General features: G+C 52.8%; 2 protein-coding genes and 1 long non-coding RNA gene across 11 annotated transcripts in view; 1 reads left to right on the top strand and 2 right to left on the bottom strand.

Annotated features, from left to right (window-relative positions):
* The first annotated feature begins 1209 nt into the window (after positions 1-1209).
* On the top strand, positions 1210-15869 carry epb41l3a (erythrocyte membrane protein band 4.1-like 3a). 7 transcript variants are annotated; one of them, XM_032551428.1, is made up of 26 exons: positions 1210-1384; positions 3654-3744; positions 3814-3978; positions 4616-4720; positions 4910-4952; positions 5034-5109; positions 5185-5306; positions 5408-5504; positions 5585-5672; positions 6513-6554; positions 6810-6962; positions 7421-7518; positions 7593-7768; positions 8167-8250; positions 9632-9730; positions 9918-10036; positions 10102-10149; positions 10235-10264; positions 10334-10510; positions 11725-11820; positions 12043-12132; positions 12760-12804; positions 13439-13537; positions 13804-13884; positions 14226-14351; positions 14801-15869. In XM_032551428.1, the coding sequence occupies exons 2-25, from the start codon at positions 3664-3666 to the stop codon at positions 14334-14336; spliced, it is 2325 nt and encodes a 774-aa protein (XP_032407319.1). In that variant the 5' UTR covers positions 1210-1384; positions 3654-3663; the 3' UTR covers positions 14337-14351; positions 14801-15869. The 7 variants fall into 7 exon arrangements, with proteins under 7 accessions (XP_032407319.1, XP_032407320.1, XP_032407324.1 ...); XM_032551429.1 differs by lacking the exon at positions 1210-1384 and adding an exon at positions 1448-2339 and having other exon boundaries at positions 14226-14347; XM_032551427.1 differs by lacking the exon at positions 1210-1384 and adding an exon at positions 1449-2339.
* On the bottom strand, positions 1506-3647 carry LOC116711865 (uncharacterized). The gene is made up of 2 exons (XR_004337351.1): positions 3390-3647; positions 1506-2853 (listed from the first exon to the last, which is right to left on the bottom strand). It is a non-coding gene; the product is annotated as an uncharacterized LOC116711865 (long non-coding RNA).
* Position 15870: 1 nt separating the features above from the next.
* lama1 (laminin, alpha 1) overlaps positions 15871-19756 on the bottom strand; it is a 30993-nt gene continuing 27107 nt past the window's right edge. For all 3 annotated transcript variants that reach the window (XM_032551424.1, XM_032551426.1, XM_032551425.1), the window contains 11 exons: positions 19582-19734; positions 19359-19510; positions 19089-19283; positions 18844-19021; positions 18650-18756; positions 18371-18557; positions 18139-18288; positions 17831-17984; positions 17554-17687; positions 17264-17477; positions 15871-16122 (listed from right to left, as the gene is read on the bottom strand). In XM_032551424.1, the coding sequence (XP_032407315.1) occupies positions 15968-16122; positions 17264-17477; positions 17554-17687; positions 17831-17984; positions 18139-18288; positions 18371-18557; positions 18650-18756; positions 18844-19021; positions 19089-19283; positions 19359-19510; positions 19582-19734 (1779 nt within the window). In that variant the 3' untranslated portion in view covers positions 15871-15967. The remainder of the gene's footprint in view (positions 16123-17263; positions 17478-17553; positions 17688-17830; positions 17985-18138; positions 18289-18370; positions 18558-18649; positions 18757-18843; positions 19022-19088; positions 19284-19358; positions 19511-19581; positions 19735-19756) is intronic.

The following is a 19756-nucleotide window of genomic DNA, read 5'->3' as shown; positions in this document are numbered from 1 at the left end:
ACAGACAGACAGACAGACAGGAGGACAGAGAGACAGGAGGACAGACAGGAGGACAGAGAGACAGACAGACAGACAGACAGACAGGAGGACAGAGAGACAGAGACACCAGACAGACAGAGAGACAGACAGGAGGACAGAGAGACAGAGAGACCAGACAGACAGGAGGACAGAGAGACAGACAGACCAGACAGACAGACAGGAGGACAGACAGACAGACAGACAGACAGACAGGAGGACAGACAGACAGACAGACAGGAGGACAGAGAGACAGACAGACCAGACAGACAGACAGGAGGACACTCTGAACTCGTCCTCGTGTTTCTCAGACTTTCAGCCATCAGGGAATCTGATCTCGGATCAGTTTGGCTCCACCAATCAGAGCGCTGCAGGAGTCTGACAAGCCCCGCCCCCAGCCGCCTGGACCAATCAGAGTGCAGGAGTTTTCTGTCCTCCAGAACCAGAATGGACCTGAGGTTCTGAGAGGTTCTGATCCCTGCAGGACGACAGCATCAGCAGAACAAGAACCAGAAACACAACCGGGACCAGAACCGGGACGAGAACCAGGCTCACTGTCTCCATCAGCCCCCCCCTCCCCTCCCCCCTCCTGCAGCTGGCAGTCTGGGAGGGGGGGGATAATCTGGGGGCGGAGCCTGAGCAGAAACCAATAATCCGTCAAACAGCTGCAGACAGACCGACTGGGAGAACCGGACCGCCTGAACCAGAACCAGAACCAGCACCAGCATCTTCTTCCTCACTGCTGCAGAACCTGCTCAGGTAATCCTCTTCCTCCTCACCCTCCTCTTCCTCCCTGCTGCTCCCCAGCCGGGTTCTGCCGGTCTGGACCTGGACCAAGGCCTCCTGACCCGGTTGGACTCGGATGTTTTGGTTCGGGTCTTAAAGGAGCAGCAGGAAGTATTCACTGATTTATTATTATTATTATTATTATTTCTGTTAAATAAAACATGACATTAAGTTTATCCAGTCAGTGTTCGGTACTGGACGGGTTTCAGTCCAGCTGCTCATCTTCCTCCTGCTTTGACTAGGCCACATGGGTCCTCCATGTTTGTGTCTCCTTCCCCTGACTGATACTTTATCAAAAATCAGTTTTCATTTTAAATCCTGATCTGTTCATTAAACATCCAGAGAACTTCCTGAAGCTTCAACCAGAACTCCCAGTACAGCTGCTGCTGGCCGCTGTGTGTGTGTGTGTGTGTGTGTGGGTGTGTGTTCAGGAGGTTCATAGAGGGTGACGATGGTGATGATGTCACCAACCCACTACAATAATAGCAGCAGCAGAAGAAGAGCTGTGATGTCATCATTTACTTCTTTCATCTCAGTTCTTTTTTCTGCTTTTGTTTGAACGGATCACTTCCTGTCTGCACCGGTGAGTAACACACACACACACACACACACACACACACACACACACACACACACACTGGTCATCTGCTCATTAATAACCTGATTATTCAAATCATAATTGTAATCATAATGAAATATTAAAATAAAAGTATGCAGTTTGTTTTAATACACAGATTTTTACAGTCACATTCCTCATAGATCTATGCGCTTAGATCTGTCTGACTGAACCCAACCAGAGAAACAGGACAGGGGGGCATTATTTGACTGTATCTGTTAGCGCAGCAGTTAGCACAGCGGTTAGAATATCAGGTAGCACAGCAGTTAGCATATCGGTTAGCACAACGGTTAGCATATCGGTTAGCACAGCAGTTAGCATATCGTTTAGCATATATGTTAGCATATCTGTTAGCACAGCAGTTAGCATATCGTTTAGCATATCTGTTAGCATGGCTCCAGGTCCAGTTGGTAAGTAAACGAGCCTCTGAAGCTTCACTGCTGATGGTTTCGGCCATTTTGAGTGAAGTCAAAGTAAGAAGTGATGGATGATGAGTGAAAATGTTCAAACTGGGAAACATTGACTGGAAAGTGAGACAGAAATGCAACCAGTTCAACGTTTCTGTCTGTAATGATTCAGTGAAACCAGGGAATAAAAATCAGCAGATGCTTTATGATATGATTTACAGGCTGTTAGCAGCACATTTAAATTTGATCCTCCTGAATGTTCCTGAGGAGAACCGAACCGACCCGATTCTGTGGTTCTGGTTCCGCTGATCAAACTCACCAGCAAGAGAAAACAGATTTACTGCGACAGCAGAGAGGAACACTCAGCCTGGGGCCCCTGGACCCCCGGTCTCCTGAACCCCTCGGGCCCCGGTGTGCGTCATGACGTCACAGCCCGTCGTAGTAGGTGATGACGTAGAGAGCAGAGCGGCGTCGCTGACCGGCGGAAAGAGGGCGAGCGTCCTGCACGAGGACAGGTAAAGATGTGCTTTGATGTGAGAGCAGCTGGTCCGGTTCGGTTCGGTTCGGTTCGGTCCGGGTCGGTTCGGTTCGGTCACTACATAGAACCTCCAGTTGCTGCCGCTCGGTTCCGGTCCCGCTGCAGCCCGATGCGCGTGTCCGTGTCCTGCTGCAGGACCTCAGGCTCGCGCGCGCCCCGGGACACTCCCGACCCGCAGAGGAAGAGCTGCGGTCCGGTCCGGTCCGGTCCGGTCCGGTCGGTCTGGACCCGGTCTCATGCGTTCGGTTCGGGTTCGTGCTGCGGCTGATGAGTCAGCTGGTTCCGGTGATGAAGAGCATCCTCATCTTCATCAGGTGCACCTGAACAAAGCAGCGCGTGCTGCTGCTGAGGAAGATGAGGATGAGGATGATGGGAGGGTCCTGCTGCTTCAACCCGTCCGGGACCCGAACCGGTTCTGAGTCCTGGCTGCTTCCAGAACCTGACAGCTCCGGTTCTGCAGGTCCAGTTCTCCTGTACGAATAATTCTGACCCTGCGTGGAGAAAAACGTCATTAATACAAGCTGGAGAACAGAACCGGTCCAATTCACCAGATTCACCAGAACCGGTCCAATTAATCAGAACCACAACAGAACCGGTCCAATTCATCAGAACCACAACTGAACCGGTCCAATTCACCAGAACCACAACAGAACCGGTCCAATTAACCAGAACCAAGACAGGCTTCAAGATCAGAAACATCAGAACCAGAACCATCTTAACCAGAATCAACAAAACCAGAGCCATCTGGACCAGAATCAACAGAACCAGAACCATCTGTACCAGAACCAACAGAATCAGAACCAACAGAACCAGAACCATCTGGACCTAACGTCACAGATCTTCAGGAGGTTCTGAAGGTTCTAAAATGGTTAATCCTGTAAAATGATGATTGGGTCATAAACTCTGGTTCTGGTTCTGTCCGCGCTCTGGACCGTCCAGGTCCAGTTTGTCAGAACCCAACCAGAACCAGCTGTTTTTCCGCTCTGGTTCCAGAACCTTCCTCTCAGAATCTCCTCATCATCCTCACCAAATCAGATTACATCAGATTGTCTCCGGCTGTAATCCGTCTGTCTGCCGTTGCCGTGGTAACCGTTCACCTGACAGCTGGACGGGGTCAGCGGCTGGTTACCATGGCAGTCAGCGTCGGGAGGTCCAGTTGGGTTCTGGGTGGCCCAGTGTCACATCAGCATTAATTAATGAACCAAACATCACTTCCTGAACCGTGTCCTGCTCTGACATCACTGGTCTCCGTGGTAACCGTGGCAGTAAGCTGTGACATCACTGTCTCTAGGTGAATCACCATGACAACAGAGCCCAGTGAAGCCCAGCCCCCAGAGGCGGAGCCTTTCCCTGAAGCCGCCGCCCACTCCACACCTAAACAGGTAACTGGCCTCAGACCCCGGATGACCTCTGACCTCAGGCCTGCTGTGAATCACTTCCTGTTTCCTCAGGGAGCAGAGGGCCCAGCTCAGAGCTCATTGGCCGAGGACTCCAGCAGTCTGCTGTCGTCGGGCGGACGTGTCGCTCGCTCTCCGGCCAGAACCGCGCTGGGCTTCAGAACCATGCAGACCCGGGTGGCGCTGCTGGACGGGTCGCAGTTCACCTGCATCATGGAGGTGAGACATGATGGACAAACTGGACAGGGACAGACTGATAATGAGACAGCAGAACCGTTACAGCTCACCTGGTCCAATGTTATCCAAGTTTAAATGTCATCAAATGTAACTTAGCAAACTGCTATCATGTAAGACCAGCGGGGGGCGCACTCCCGCTAATCCGCTAACAGTGGAGCTAACTGTAGCGTACTTAGCTTAAATTCTGAAGCGCTAGATTGCTAAACTTTCACTTGAATAAACTTCAACGTCTGTGTTGAAGTTGTCATCATTACTAAAGTAGCTGGATGTTTGTACTCAGGCTCTTATTTTGAAGACGTTTTTGTTCCATTTCCTGTAGTGGAAATGTCACCCGGTGGTTCAACATGGTTGAGATCAGAGCTTTAGCATTTGTTTCCACTAAACCCCAGGACTGACCTGTGATCAGCTAGACAGCTAGCTGTTTAGCTCCTCACCTTTAATTGATTTTATTCAGAAATAAAAAATACTTTATTTTAATCTGTTTCTCTTTCTGTCCTTACCTGCCTGACGTTTAGCCATTGTGCTAATTAACGTTGCTGTAAACCACAGCAATGTTGACTGATGTGGACTGTCCTAGTCAAATCATGAAGTAAACCGCCTGTTCTCTCTCTGGTTCCAGAAACGATCTCGAGGTTTGCAGCTGTTTGAGAAAGTTTGTGATCACCTCAACCTGCTGGAGAGAGATTACTTCAGCCTGTCCTTCAGAGACGCAGACAGCAACAAGGTACCTGTCTCACCTGTCTCTGTCTGTCTCTCTACCTGTCCAGTTAACCAGTAATGTTGACAGATTTCATGTCTGAATAGACGCTAGTTAAAGAACGAAGCAGTCAGGTTTCCTATCTAAAGGATGCTTCTGTCCACCTGTCTAACTGTCCACCTGTCTAACTGTCCACTGTCTGTCTGTCTGTTGCAGAACTGGTTGGATCCTGCGAAGGAGATCAAGAAGCAGGTCAGAGGTCAGTTTGGAGCTGATTGGTTGGTTGTAGCGTCTGCGCTGTACCTTTCCGTTAGCGCTGACTCTGCTCTTCTCTCCTCAGGCGTTCCCTGGAACTTCTCCTTTAACGTAAAGTTTTACCCTCCGAACCCGGCCCAGCTGTCTGAGGACATCACCAGGTACGGCGCCACCAGTTGACCAGCTCCCAGCTCGGCCTCGTCTTTGTGTCTCACCTGGTTTCTGTCTCTCGGCAGGTACTTCCTGTGTCTGCAGCTCAGACAGGATGTCGTTTCCGGACGTCTTCCATGTTCCTTTGCAACTCACGCCGTTCTTGGTTCCTACACGGTTCAGTCGGAGCTCGGAGACTACGACTCTGGTACGGAAAACACCTGAGAGACTGAACTCTGACCCTGACTGACCCCCAGGGGTCAGAGCAGGTCAGTGTTTCTGGTTGACCTTTGTCCGTCTGGTTTCCAGATGAATGTGCTCCAGACTACGTCAGTGAGTTGTGTTTCGCTCCAAACCAAACCAAAGAGATGGAGGCCAAGATCATGGATCTGCACCGGACCCTCAGGTCGGTGGGCCGCGGTGCCGGTCGGATGTTTCCGGGTTCAGGTGAGGTTCTGGAGTTCTGACCGGTCTCTCTGTGTTCAGAGGAATGAGTCCAGCAGAAGCCGAGATGCATTTCCTGGAGAATGTGAAGAAACTCTCCATGTACGGAGTGGACCTGCATCACGCCAAGGTGAGGCCGACCGGGTTCTGGTTCCTCCAGTCAGAGCCGACTGGGTTCTGGGTTCCTCCAGTCAGAGCCGACTGGGTTCTGGGTTCCTCCAGTCAGAGCCGACCGGGTTCTGGTTCCTCCAGTCAGAGCCGACCGGGTTCTGGGTTCCTCCAGTCAGAGCCAACCGGGTTCTGGGTCACCGTGTTGGTTTTTTTTCTGAACCAGCAGTGACGCAGTTTGAGCCGTGGTTCTGTTGGACCACAGCTCCGGCCCGTCCTCATTGGGTTCAGTCCGCTGCCGCTCTGCTTTCAGAGCGTCCAATAAATCAGCAGCGACACACTTCCTGTTCCATCGATAGCGGCGGCTGCTGCTGATGGGACAGAAACGATTTTTCCACCATCAGGTTCAGTTCATCAGAATCTCTGATCAGGACCGACGGCGAAACGGGTCCGACTGATCCCATCGTCAGCCAGAACACAAACCTGCATTCACCTCACCTGTACATCCTCCAGGCGACCCCGCCCTGACCTCAGTGACCCTGACCTCAGCCTGACCCTCAGCTTGGCTGAACTTTCTGTTTCCTGTTAGACTCCAGATTTAATTTCTAACTGGCTTCTGATTGGTTCCTCTCTGAGCCAATCGGAGCTTCCCTTGGTGTCCAACAGAGTCCATTTGTCCTTCAGGACGTCCTGCTAGCAAACCCTCAGTTTAAAGATGTGAGTGTCTCTGTTGGACGGTCTACATGCAGACCAGTCCTTCTGTCTGAATGACTGTCTGTCCCTCTGTCTCTCTGTCCGTCTCTCTGTCTCCGTCTCTCTGTCTCCGTCTCTCTGTCTCTGTCTGTCTGCCTGCTTGGACTAGATGGCAGGAAGCCGTTTTGACTGCCTGTCTGCTCAATCAGAGGTAAGACGGCGTCCTCAGTGTGATCCTGATTGTCCTGAGGTCGTCCAAATTGTGGACAGACGGTGGTTCTGTTGAGGAACCGCCTCTCATGGATCACACAATTAGATCAGAACCTGATACCTGGCCCAGTCTCACCTGTTGCTGCTGTCGCCGGTTGTGAGCCCAGATGTTCCCCCGGTGCCCCCCGATGTCCGTCCTCCTGCAGCTGTGCCTGAAGTGGCCGTGTTGCCTTCACTGACGTCTGTGTGCCTGCAGGACTCGGAGGGCGTGGCCATCATGCTGGGCGTGTGTAACAGCGGGCTGCTGGTGTACAGAGACCGGCTGAGAATCAACCGATTCTCCTGGCCGAAGATCCTGAAGATTTCCTACAAACGGAACAACTTTTACATCAAGATCCGACCTGGAGAGGTGAGACGGACCAAGACACCCACTGTCCTCTGACCCAGCAATGTTTTAATCAAGTTAGCTTACTGACAACCAGCTGTTAGCATGTTGAAGAGGTGGGCGCAGTTCTGCTAATCTGCTAAGGCGCTAATAGCAGAGCTAATTGTTTTGTTTACCTCTTTAGCGGTTTGTTAACCTTTAGCACACTTAGCTACTACGTTAGTGTCACTGACACATGATTGTTTGAAGTTAGCCCTTTAGCATTAGCTTCTGCTAAATACTATGTTAGTATAGGACTTTAGCATTAGCATAACTAATGTTTATGATCAGCCCTTTACCAAAGAGCTAGTGTTTTAGCTCGTTTGTTAGCTAGCAGTGCTCACCACTACCAAGTTGTTATGGAGTGCTAATGAGCTAACATGTAGCTGTGTTGCTAGCAGCTGATGCCTGCTGGGTTTACTGCAAAGTCTGTTTGTCTCCAGTTTGACCAGTTTGAGTCCATCATTGGCTTCAAGCTGCTGAACCACAGAGCAGCCAAGCGGCTGTGGAAGGTGTGTGTGGAGCATCACTCCTTCTTCAGGTCGGCAGCTCTCTGGTGTCCACACGTCTCCGTCCATGTGTCCATGAGACGTCTCACGGCCGTCTGTCTCACAGGCTGCTGTCTCCTGAGGAACCGCCAAAGAAGTTTCTCTCTCTGGGGTCAAAGTTTCGCTACAGCGGTCGGACCCAGATTCAGAGCCGCAGAGCCAGCGCTCAGATATCCAGACCCGCTCCCAACTTCCCACGATGCATCAGCAAGAGGAACATGCTGAGCCGGAGCCTGGACGGAGGTACCAGTCACACCAGTTACCAGTAGGGTCATTGGTTTCTGTAGAGCTCTACGTGTTGGTTCTGTTGTTCTGGTCTCAGAAGGAGTACGGACCCCTGTAGTTAGTCCTGATTCTGGTGCAGGCATCGGTTCCCAGACCCGGTCCTCAGGGCCCGCTTCTCTGCTCCGGCACACCTCATTCAAATGATGGTGGTGCCCTCTGCAGAAACCAGCTGGGAGCCCATTCAGGTCTGAAACATGGAGGACGGGGCCCTGAGCACTGGGGCCTCTGGTAGGAGCTCCAAGCACCCTGACAGAGTCTCTAGGTCCACTTTCTATGGCCGGTTCCAGTGGGAGGGGAGTACTGATGGGTCACTAGAGTGTTTACATGTTCTTTACCCATTTCTGATTGGTCTTTAGCTTCCAGGACCACAGCAACGTCTTCTCTGATTGGCTCTCCTGCCATCACTGTGTCGCTCAAAGCCAACGGTCAAGCTTACTCAGGTAGTCCTGGACTCTGCAGCTCTGAGTTCTGTTGATTGGCTGGAATGCTGCTGCTCTCTGATTGGTTGGAGTGGTGCTGCTCTCTGATTGGCTGGAATGCTGCTGCTCTCTGATTGGTTGGAGTGGTGCTGCTCTCTGATTGGCTGGAATGCTGCTGCTCTCTGATTGGTTGGAGTGGTGCTGCTCTCTGATTGATTCCAGCTCTTGCTTCTCTCAGCTTTTTTTGGATTGTTGCATCCTGACTGGCTGCGCTTGTTTCAGACCCGCCATGATCATCTGTTTGCGTTGATGCAGTCACATGTCAGACATGTGCTGCCATCATCATGTGTGCAGGGGGCGCTGCGGGGCTCAGGGGTAGAGACAGTGCACCATACATGGAAACTGTTTGCTTCATTCTCAGCGGCCAACCACTGCTAAAGATCAACCTTTGCACACAGAACAGAAGGAACCGGACAGGATTACCTCTACAGACTGATTCTTGACAAGTCCTCTCAAAAACTCATGAACCAAACAGCCAAACTACTGGAGCCGTTATGCTCCACCAGGCGCTCTGCTCTTCCTGAATCTGAGGCTTGATGATGTTTGGAGCCTCCAGTTTCTGGTTGACCCTGGAGAAAACCTTCATCAACCAGAGCAGTGTCCTCTTCTCTTTCTAACACATCTAATCCAGAACTTCTTTGTAGATTTCCTCTCTACCCAGAGTTCGGTTCATCAATGGTTTCTCTTGGTACCTCTGAACTCTGATACCAGCTCACTGCTGGCTGTTTGAGCAAAGCAAGCAGTCGGATCCTAACGAGACAAAGCAGAGACCCTGTGGACGACCACTGAGACGTCCAACAGGGACCAGAGTAATCTCTGGAGTCTTCAGGTTCAGGTGTTCAAGGTGTGTTAGATCTACACTTTTCTTGTTGGTTCAGCTGTTTTGTTCCATGACCGACCGAAGGTCAGGCTTCATAAACCCTCACCGTCTGTCCGTGTCCTGCTGCGTCCTCCATCGCCCAGACACCTGGAGCAGCAGGTTCTGACCCTAACCGGGTTCAAACCGGGTCCCACCTCCACCTGGACGAGGGAACCTGGTCCCCGCTCCACCACCAGGTGGGGTCCCTGGTCTCTGACCTCGGTGTCGGCCATATTGTTCAGAAGAACCTCAGTCACCATGTGACACCAACGCTGTGCTCTGATTGGTCCGCCAGAGATGCCATGCATGTGCCCTTAGCTCTGATTGGCTGATTGTGCTGTTGCCTTGGCAATGGCCTGTTAATGAACAGACTGGCTGAGCATCACAATGGTTGCTATGGCAACGGTGACTGTTGGTTTCCTGTGCTGATGTAATGGTGATGACATCACAGCAGTGTGTGTGGGTGTGTGTGTGTGTGTGCAGACATGGGCTCAGGACTGTATGCAGCATCAAAAGCCATCGCTGTCAGCGACCACATCGCCACGGTAACCAGGACGCTGGACGACAGGAGGGAGGAGCCAGGTAAGAATCTGGCCAATCAGAGGAGCCGAAGAAGCAGCTGATCGATGGGTAATGATCGATCAGTTGGTACCGTTGGCTTAATAAACTCGGGGAGGACTTTCTCTGGAAGAACTGGACGGGTCACAATGTCTCATAAAGGGGACGAGGACACCTGTCCAACCCATGAAGGTTCTGGTTCTGGTTCCAGTTGAGGAGGTTCTGCTGCTGCTGGTGCAGGAGGAGCAGAAAGAGGAGCAGAAAGAGGAGAGGAAGACCGCAGAGGTTTCACCAGAAAGTCCTCCGTCTCCACAGAAACACGACACCAAGGTAACCAAACCTGTCCCTCCTCTCCCTCCTGTCCATGTCCCTGTAATTAACTCTTTGTTTTCCAGACGGAGCTGACGGACACCGTCGTCGATGGCGACCTGACCGTGACCGAGGTACACACCTGTCCCTCCCGTACAGGTCACCCGTCCCCTGGGGACACGCTGTAACGTGTCTGTGTGTCCTCTGTCTGTCCAACAGTCTGATCAGGACGAAGACTTGAAGACTCAGGTAAACATGAGGCTCGTCCAATCACAGGCGGGGAATCGAACCGGCAACCCTCTGTCCCGTCCGCCACAGGAGACGCTGGGCAGCCCAGAGGACATCGTCCAGACGTCCATCAGTGCGCTGCGGCGCTCCTTCCTGGAGGGAGAGCAGGGGGGCGGCGGCATGACGGAGTGGGACAAACGCCTGGCCGCGTCTCCGCTGCGCCGCGCCGACGACGCGCCCATGATCGAACCGCTGGAGCCGGAGGAGGTGAGTGGGTCGACCGGGGTCAACCTGGGGTCAACTGGGGGTCCAGGTGTGTCCAGACCCTCAGCAGAACTTTTAGGTCTGTAGAACCTCTGAGGAACCAGAACCGGACCCTTCAGTTCAGGTCACTTTAATATTCCATGTTTTACCAGATATTACAGATCATAATGGTGCTACTTGAAGCTTATTTACCTTACCTGTGTCCTGTCACCTGATTGGCTGATGTCGCTCACCTGTCCCCTCCAGGAGGCGGGGGGCAGGGTGGGGGGCTGTTCATGATAAGCCGAGTGGCTCAACAGCCAATCAGAGAGAGGCAGAGGCGGAGCTACGACACCACCACTGGCAGAGTCCTCTGGGTGCGGGCCGAGGACGATGTCACCATGGCAACGGACAGAACCGTCCTGGTGTCTCCCACTGATGATGTCATCAGTAGAGGACGGCCTGTCACCGTCTGGGAGCCGAAGACGCCGCCGGCGCCAGCAGGGAGGAGGGAAGAGTCCTGATGATGTCAGAGCTAAGCCCCGCCCCCACAGCCACAGTGGTATGCTGGTTGACATGGAAACAAGCATGATGAGTGACATCACTGACCTGCTGTGGCGCTGAAGCAGGAAGTGAGGTGTGAAACTGAACGGCTGAGAGCGCTGGTTCTGATCCGGAACAGGTTCTTATGGCTTCCTGTCTCGTAAAGCGTCCGGCCGGGTCACTTCCTGTTCCTGCTGGCCAGCCCGCAGGCCCAGAACCAGAACCAGCCTGGAGGCCTCGGGTCCTTCATGTCCAGTTCTGGTGGTTTTTGTCCAGCAGGGGGCAGTGAGGAGCTCCAGGCTTCAGCTCCACTTCCTCCCAGAGGCCATTTTGTTCCTGTTCCTGACCAAGATGGAGCTCAGGAAGCTGCTGGCTTTTCTTCCTCTTCCCACCCGGGAAGGACATTTCCTGCTTCGCTCCCCCACTTTCACCTCCTTCAGCTGAAGCTTCTGCTTTTCAGGTTTGGTTCAGTTGTTGGGCTGCGATGGGAGGTCAGGGTTCATCCAGAGGTCAGGGTTCAGGGCAGGGTTCGATGAGCCTCTCTGGTCGTTTGACTGTTGGGAAGTTTGAAACTGAAGATGACTGAAGTTTCAGTAGAACCCAGAACCCACTGGGCTCGGTTCTGGTCCAGAGCTGCCAGGTCCATGAAGGTGTCCATGTCCATGTCCTCACCTCAGTCTGTCTCTCCTGTCCAGCCCAAACTGTCCTTCGATGAAATATCTCCAGAACTGACGGCTCTGCTAAAGTCCACCAGAGAGCAAGAGACCTTCAGGGAACACAACCTGCTGAAGGTGCTGTCCCCATGTCCTGCTGTCCCCATGTCCTCCTGTCCCCATGTCCTCATGTCCCCATGTCCTCCTGTCTACCTGTCCTCATGTCCTCCTGTCTCCCTGTCCCCATGTCCAGGTCCATCTCTGTCATGTCTTCATTGTCTCCAGAGGATTGTCCTTTAAGTCAGAACTTGAAGACGTTTTCATATCGTGTCTCCTGAATGTCTCTGTTTTCTGTTTCAGACGTCGGAGAAGGTGGAGACGGTCTTTGTCCTCCCAGAGTCCAGGGACCAGGACCAGGACCAGGACCGGGACGTCGCAGATCGCTTTAAGGTAGCCCCGCCCCCCGCTCATCCCCTGTCCCCCCCTGACGATGATGTCACAGCCCAGCGGCCCGGCCGTGGCGACGGGGGCGGAGCTAGCGACGGCAGCGGTAAACGTGAGGCTAGTGATGAAGATGAGGATGAGGATGGCAGTGATGAGGGTAGCAGTGATGATGATGTCATCAGCGTGCTCGCTCAGGCAGCCGTCGACGAATCGACGGAGGCTGCGGTCAGACAAGCCGGCGAGCGGGACGCCTGTGGTTACCATGACAACGGGGAGTCAGACGACTCCCAGGAGGAAGGAGAGCGGACCCCGCCTTCACCCCGCCCCGAGTCCCGGGGCTCCACCAGCCCCACCCAACAGTCCCCACATGAGGACGAGGAGGTAACCATGGAGACGCAGAGACCCGTCCCACTGAGACATGTCCCAGTCGGTCCTGTCCCACCCAGTCCCCTAGAGTCCCTCTGTCCCCAGCGGACCCAGTTACCCCGCGTGACCTTTTGGACCCGTCCTCCTGAAAGTCTCTGTCCCAGTGTTACCTGCCTGGTTCTGGTACCGGTAGAACATTTCCCGATGAATGTGGAGGACCGGTTGTCTCTGGTTGTCAACAGTCGGTGTGTTTCCTGTGTGTTTCAGGAAGTCCCGGTGATGAGGAAGACTCTGACCTACGAAGCTCCCGGGGTGAGGACGTCTTTCGTTGGTCCATATTTGCATCTGTCCAGAGGTGATCGGGTCAGTCAGAGCGGTTCTGGTACTGATCCAAAGCTACCAGGCAGGTCTCCAGCTTAAAGGAACCAGCAGGTTTTGTTCCAGGTCTGAGGAGCAGAGAAGCTAAACGCTGCCTCATCTGGTTCTGGTTCTGGTTCTGGACACACAGAGTCAGCAGAACTCTGAAGACCAGAAACCCAAACTCCAACAGCAGAACCTACTCCTGTATTCTTTGATTTAAGACCTGGTTCTGATCCATTTCAGCTGGAAGTGACTTGTAAACATTCAGACCCGGCCCATTTCCTGGTACCGCCTCGCCCTGGTCCTGCTTGTACTGTCACGGGTTCCCTGGGTGGAGCCAGGGGCCGGACCTCAGAGGAGATTTAGGGTTGGTTTCAGAGAACAGTCCGACCCGGTCCGGCTCTGACCCGGACCGGCCCGTTTGGCTCTGACCTTAAGCTCTGACTGACCATCTCCACCTGCAGGGTTAGAGTCACGTTGAGTGTTCCTGTAGACATGACTGGTACCGATCCAGTCGGTACCAGTTGGACTCACAGCATCCCTTTGTGGCCCCTGATGGTTCTGGTTTTGTTCTGATGTGTTTCAGAGCCACGGCGGCGCTGATCCCCCCGCCGGCCTCCTGCTGAGCTCCCAGACCTTCACCGCAGAGACGTCCAACACCACCACCACCACCCACATCACCAAGGTATCACCATGGCAACACCACCACCCACATCACCATGGCAACCCCATACAGTCGTGTTCACACGGCGACACATAAATGTACCTCAGCAGTTTGCAGGATCTCTGATCCTCTGATTCTTCTGTCCAGAACTTTTGATCTTAGGTAACATTTCATCCCCCCACAGCCTGCCTACTGAACAGGTCAAAGGTCACATTGGGTCAGCGGTCTCTGACCTTCAGGACGGTTCAAATGTTGAGTCTGGTTTCTTCTTCTGTTTTCATCCTTAGATGGTGAAAGGAGGAGTTTCAGAAACCAGAGTGGAGAAAAGAATCGTCATATCAGGAGACACCGAGGAAGACCATGAGCAGGTACCATCAGAACCCATCAGAACCACCACCCTGAACCCATCAGAACCTGCAGGACTCACCTTGTTGCACAGCCTCTGAGCGTCTCTCTTCACCAACACGCCCGACCCAAAGGCCCGACCAGAACCTGCTGGTCCGAGTCCTACAGGTCCACCACCTGGCAGAACCAGGGAAACTCCTGGAGATGCAGGGATCTGAGGACCGGGACCCGGGGCCGAGTCCGATCCAGTCCCGGTTTGATCCGGTCCTGAGATTGTTCCCGGTCCAGTCCCAGTCTGGTCTGGTTCTGGTCTTGGTCTTGGTCCCAGTTCCGGTCCAGTTCTGACCGTCCCGTCTCTCTAAAGGCCCTGGCGGCGGCGCTGTGCGAGGCGCGGCGGCAGCATCCTGAACTGTCCGTCACCAGAGTCGTCGTCCACAAAGAAACGGAGGTTCCTCCTGATCACATGATCAATTAGTGATGTCACAGGCAGGTGGGACTCCAGCTGAATGCTCATTGGTCGGTTGCATGGCCTCCGCCTGGCTGGCTCTGATTGGTTTAAACCGGAACAGGTTTAACCAATCAGGTAGCCTGTTAAATTCTGTGGCTCCTGAACTCGTTTAGTTTCTGGGTAGAAACTGAACTCAGATTCTACTGGTTCAGCTTCAGTATGGAGTGCTCTGATTGGCTCAGCCAGCTGAAAAGCCTGCAGGAGGCACTGTACCTGCTGCTGTACCTGCTGCATGTCTGCATGATGGTCAGTGGTTCAGTCACCCCCCACTTCCTGCTGCAGTTCCCTTGATTAACACTAGATGTCCCTGCTGAGAAAGAGAGAGAGAGAGACTGAGGAACTAAACAGCAGAAGAAGAGAAACTAGGATGATTTCAGAAAACAACCTGTTGATCTGCTTGGTCTCTCTTTTCTCCTGTCTGTCTCTTTCAGGACTGAATGTTGATCCTCTGTTGCATTATGGGAGTTGTAGTCCCCAGCCAATCGCACCAAGCGGATTCTGACCCCGACTGGAGCGAAGAACTCACCACATGAATGCATGCACAAACACACACACACAAACACACACACACCCTGGCGCTGTACGCTGCAGGTGGACGTTGGTCTCCAGGTGAAGCTGTCATGTATTTAAGAAGCCCCGCCCCCTCACACACCTCAAGCCACGCCCCCTGACTGCTTCAGGAAGCCTTCTGATTGGCCGACTGACTCAGGTGTGCTCCTGACTGACAGTTCGAGAACCTACCGAGAAGCTTTTATTATGAAAATCTGCTTCTTGCCTCCATCGCTTGCGCAGCCAAAGCTCAGCCAGTATTTACCCATGATGCAACAGGAAGTGCCATAGAGCTCGGAGGAAGCAGGTCTGATCCTGATGGTCGGCTCTGTTGGAGTGAACTTTGACCTCAGTCTGCTGTGGTAGACGCTCTACAGGAGAGCCCTTCAAAATAAAAGCCCTGGTCGGAGTAGGAAGGTGTTGGGATGGACTCTTATTTTGAAAGGAAGTCTTCAGTGGTAGACACTAGTTTCACCTGTTTGTTATATTTTCTTCCACTTCCTGTCACATTTTTGGACTGGGTCGGTTCTGCTTGGCAGGTTCAGAATCTCGGCGATCCGTTTCGACCATCAGAACACCAGCCTGTCTCACCTGGGCCCGTCACCATGGCAACTGATCCTGATGCATGTTATCTGGATCTGCGGTAAGAGAGCCAGATTCTCACCTGGATCTGTTGCCATGGTAACTGGCAGGAACTGATGGTACCGGGTCAACTGAACAGGAAGTGGTTCCTGTTGGGTCAATTGATTCAGGTGAACCCGCCTGCTGGAACCGATCCTTCCTGTTCTTTATTCTGGAAAAACTGTTTTTATTTAAGGAACTTTGTTGACCTTTGACCTCTGACCTCATTTCTGTATTTATGGCCTCAGACTGAACCAGCACGCCCCCTGGTGTCCGGTTTTATTTTCTCACCTTCATCACTGAACTTTATTAAAATGAAGAAACAAACAACTTTCTTCTTCTCTGGTTTATTTGTTTGTCTGATTACATCATGATGACATCAGCTTTAATAAAATCAACCTGAGATGACGTCACCACGGCGACGATCGCTACGAGGCAGGGCAGGAGTCCGGCGTGACGCCCGACAGGAAGTGGGCGGAGCTGAGGTGGAGAGGGAGGTTCAGGTGAGAGCGGGCGAGCCGCAGGTTCCTCAGGCAACCTCTGAACCCGGAGCGGACGCTCAGGCAGTTCTGCTTCACGCCGGCTGGAGGAGGGAGACAAACGGGTCAGAACCAGTGATGGCATAGTTAATTTAAAAAAGTAACGTTAATCGGATTCCTGATTACTTCTTGGAAAAGTTACTTAGTTAGATTACTGATTACTTGATTTGGAAAGTAACTAAGTTGCATTAACAGTAACTTTTTAGTTACTTTCAGCAGCTGCTAACAACACCTGTGAATATAACATTGATCTTTGCCAAAACTTAATTGCAAGTTATTTTATAAAGTAACAACATTTTGTCTCCACTGATAAGGAAGAACTGAAGGGAAGATTGTTTACTGGTTACTGCAGTACAAAAAAACTTTAGTAATGTGAGTTTGTTGTTGTGTTTCTATTATCTGGAAAACTATAAATAGGATTTTACGCCCCCCCCCCGGGCCTCCAGGTTGTGTGTTACGGCCCTGTGTTTGAACCTCCTGCAGCTCCACAGATCAGCGTCATTAATATTAAGTGTCACAGATTTGTGACACTTAATATTAATGATTATAATTATATTCCTTTATTTAACCAGGTAACACCGTTGTGATCTAGATCTCATTTTCAAGAGGGACCTGGGCAAAAACATTTGCAATACATAGCAACCTGGTTACAAAATCATAATGGCGTTTAGTTGCACAACTTTACGGACTGTTTTCACGTTTATTGCGCTGTTCATATTAGTCTCCATGTTTGCAGTTTTAATATTTTCAACTTGACATTAATAAAGACACAGCGGGGCGGATCATCCGGGAAATGATGCTCAGGGAGAGTCCGACTAAAACTACCTGGATGTCAGACACGTTCTGGGGTTTATTATGTGTCTCTGCAGAACAACTTCATGTTCAAAAACGAGCCCAAAGCCGCTTATAATAATCAGACTTGGCCACAGAAACTCAAAATAGTTCCTGTTGATCCAGCAGCAAAATGCATCTCGTTTCCATTGTTTGTTTTTGTGGCATAGAAACGGCGCTGACCACCAGGAAAAACATTACCAAAGAAAATTGCAACACAGCTATTTGGATAAGTAACTTTAATCTGATTACTGGATTTGAAATAGCAACGCGTTAGATTACTCATAATACTGACATCACTGGTCAGAACCAACAGAAACGGGTCAGAACCTGGTGCTCAGCAGCTGCTCTCACCTGGAACCCCGCCCAGATAGACGGGGTTGTTGGTCTCGGCAGAGGTGGATTGTGGGTAGGGGTTAGCGGCGCTGTACTGTGTCCCATCCACGCGCAGTGTCAGGCCGTGCTTCGTCTTTCTGGCCACCAGGTGGTGCCAGAGTCCGTCGCAGAGCACGGGGCCCGTGGAGCGCAGCGCCACGCGGCCCGCCCCGTTGTTCACATTGAACACCACCTGAGGAGAGAGAGGGCCTCGTCTGAGTGCCGTTACCATGGCTACACCTGTCTTTACCTTAGCCGCTCGGGCTCACCTGTCCGTCCACCATCTCCAGGCCAACGGCGTCCACCTTGGCGCTGCTGATGCCCAGGACGACGCCTTCTGATTGGCTGGTCCGGAACTCCAGAGACACCGCCATGTCAGCGCCGACCTTATACCCATCATGCACTGCAGGGACAAACAGAGGCTCACCTGGGTGTCTGCTCAGGACCGAACCCACCCCGCCACCCCTCACCAGCGTCCAACCAGAGACACCCTGGACTGTCCTCTACTGCTCAACCCAGCAGGAGAAGAAGAGCTGGAGGACTCACTGAGCTCAGCGTGTCCACTGCCGTTGAAATAACTTCCTGTCTGATCCTTGGTGAAGCAGGAAGTGACATCATGCTGTGAGAACGGCTTGGACAAATCCAATATGGTACCGTTGAGACTGACAGACCGAAGACAACCTTGGAGACTGCTGCTGACCTGAAGGACAGACATGGGGACAGCTTCAGTCAGGTCCAGCTCACTTGCTCTCCTGCTCTTGAACTCGGTAGACGTTTGCATGTCTCCGGGCAGATCTCCACTCTGCTGGCTCTTGATTGGTGTAAAATGTGTGTGATGTCATGAGGGGACGTACGCCGATCCTCCGGCCGTTCACACCGGCAGGTAGCCCTCCGAGGAACAGCGTCCTGTCCACGTCCATGTGGTTCCCTTTGATTGAGGCGGTGGCGGGACGGGAGCCGTCCACCGTCAGGGACACAGACCTCCTGCTCACCTCGGCGCTCACCTGAGAGACGGACGAACAGGGCAGGGTTCAGATCCCGGTCCGGCTCTGGACCCTGAATTCGTCCTTCTGGAGATTGACTCACAGAGTGCCAGTGTCCATCGTTGACGGCGGTGGACAGGACAGAGGCGGGGCCTTTCCCCAGGTCGGCGGACAGCCTGACCCGTCCCCCTCTCAGACCTAGGACGACAAAGTCCATCTGCTTGGCGTCGGACAGGAGGAGCATGAGGCCGTCCAGAGCCCTGCTTCGAACCGACAACCTCACCGACACACTGACAACCAAGAGACACGACACAGCAGAGCGGCATCAGAGAATCTGGGGACGCAACTCAAACACCCCCACCCTGTCGTCATGGAGACCAACCTCTTCCTGAAGGCGCCGGGGTTGATGAGGAAGGTCATGTGACTGTGGCTGGACGAACCAAACTGCGCCGCCGACGGCAGGAAGGATGCTTCCTGCTCCGCCGCACACTTCAACACAAACCAATCACCAGCCTTAGATAACCGACCAATCAGCACGCAGCTCACATCTGCATCGCTAGGAAACACCGTGCTTACTGTTAGCGCTGCAGCTGTCAGGGCTCTCAGGTGTGTGGGCGGAGTTAAAGACAGGAGTGCAGGTGTCGACTCAACGTCCGGGTCATCAGGTAGCACAGCCCCCGCCGTGCTCCGCTCCAACAGGCAGCTGTTAAGCTCCGCCCCCTTGTAACTGACTGCAACCGATAGGTCCACAAGCCTGCAGACCACAACCATTAGCCAATCAGAGACAGCAGGCAGCGGCTCGGTGAGAGACAAGGACTTACGCTCCGCCCACCACCAGGTGATGGATGCAGCCTCTGAAGCTCTGGGATGAAACTCGCAATCTGATTGGCAGACGGGACTCCTTCTCTGGCGGGAGCCCACCAATGAAGAGAGAGGATGGGGTCAGCCGAGAAAAGCCTCCAAGCATCAGAGATGCCGATTTCAGGTGCTCATCGTCCACCTGGAGGGACAGAGACCTGGCGACGGGGACAAGGCTTGTTCAGGTGCGACCGTCGGCAAGTGCAGGGGATTGTTTCCATGGCAACACATACTTCCTGTTGACAGTCATAATAACTGAGTGTTCGCTTCCATCACCGAATGATCCTCCACCAGACTTCAATACTTTAACCTTCCGAGTGGCTCCGCCCACATCCCCAAGCTCCGCCTCCACACCACCTGAGACCAGGTGAAGGGACAGGAAGTACTGTGGACAGAGAGGACAGCAGGTGACCACGCTGCATCATTGGTGCATCACATGACCTGAGTAGGTCTCACCTGTCTGTCCGCTCGGTCGTCACTGAAGGCCGCCAGCAACACTCCTGATTGGTTGTTGGAGGAGAAGGTAAAGAGAAGCTCCGCCTCCTGAGCGAATGATGGAGGAGCGATCTGGACGAAACCTCCAGACAACAGAGAGACGCTCCGCACCGCCTGGTGATAAACAACAGATCAA

The sequence above is a fragment of the Xiphophorus hellerii genome, chromosome 21 (genome assembly GCF_003331165.1).
Source record: "Xiphophorus hellerii strain 12219 chromosome 21, Xiphophorus_hellerii-4.1, whole genome shotgun sequence".
NCBI classification, from domain to species: Eukaryota; Metazoa; Chordata; class Actinopteri; order Cyprinodontiformes; family Poeciliidae; genus Xiphophorus; species Xiphophorus hellerii.
Note: the sequence above shows the minus strand (reverse complement) of the source record. Positions and strands in the feature narration are given on the sequence as shown.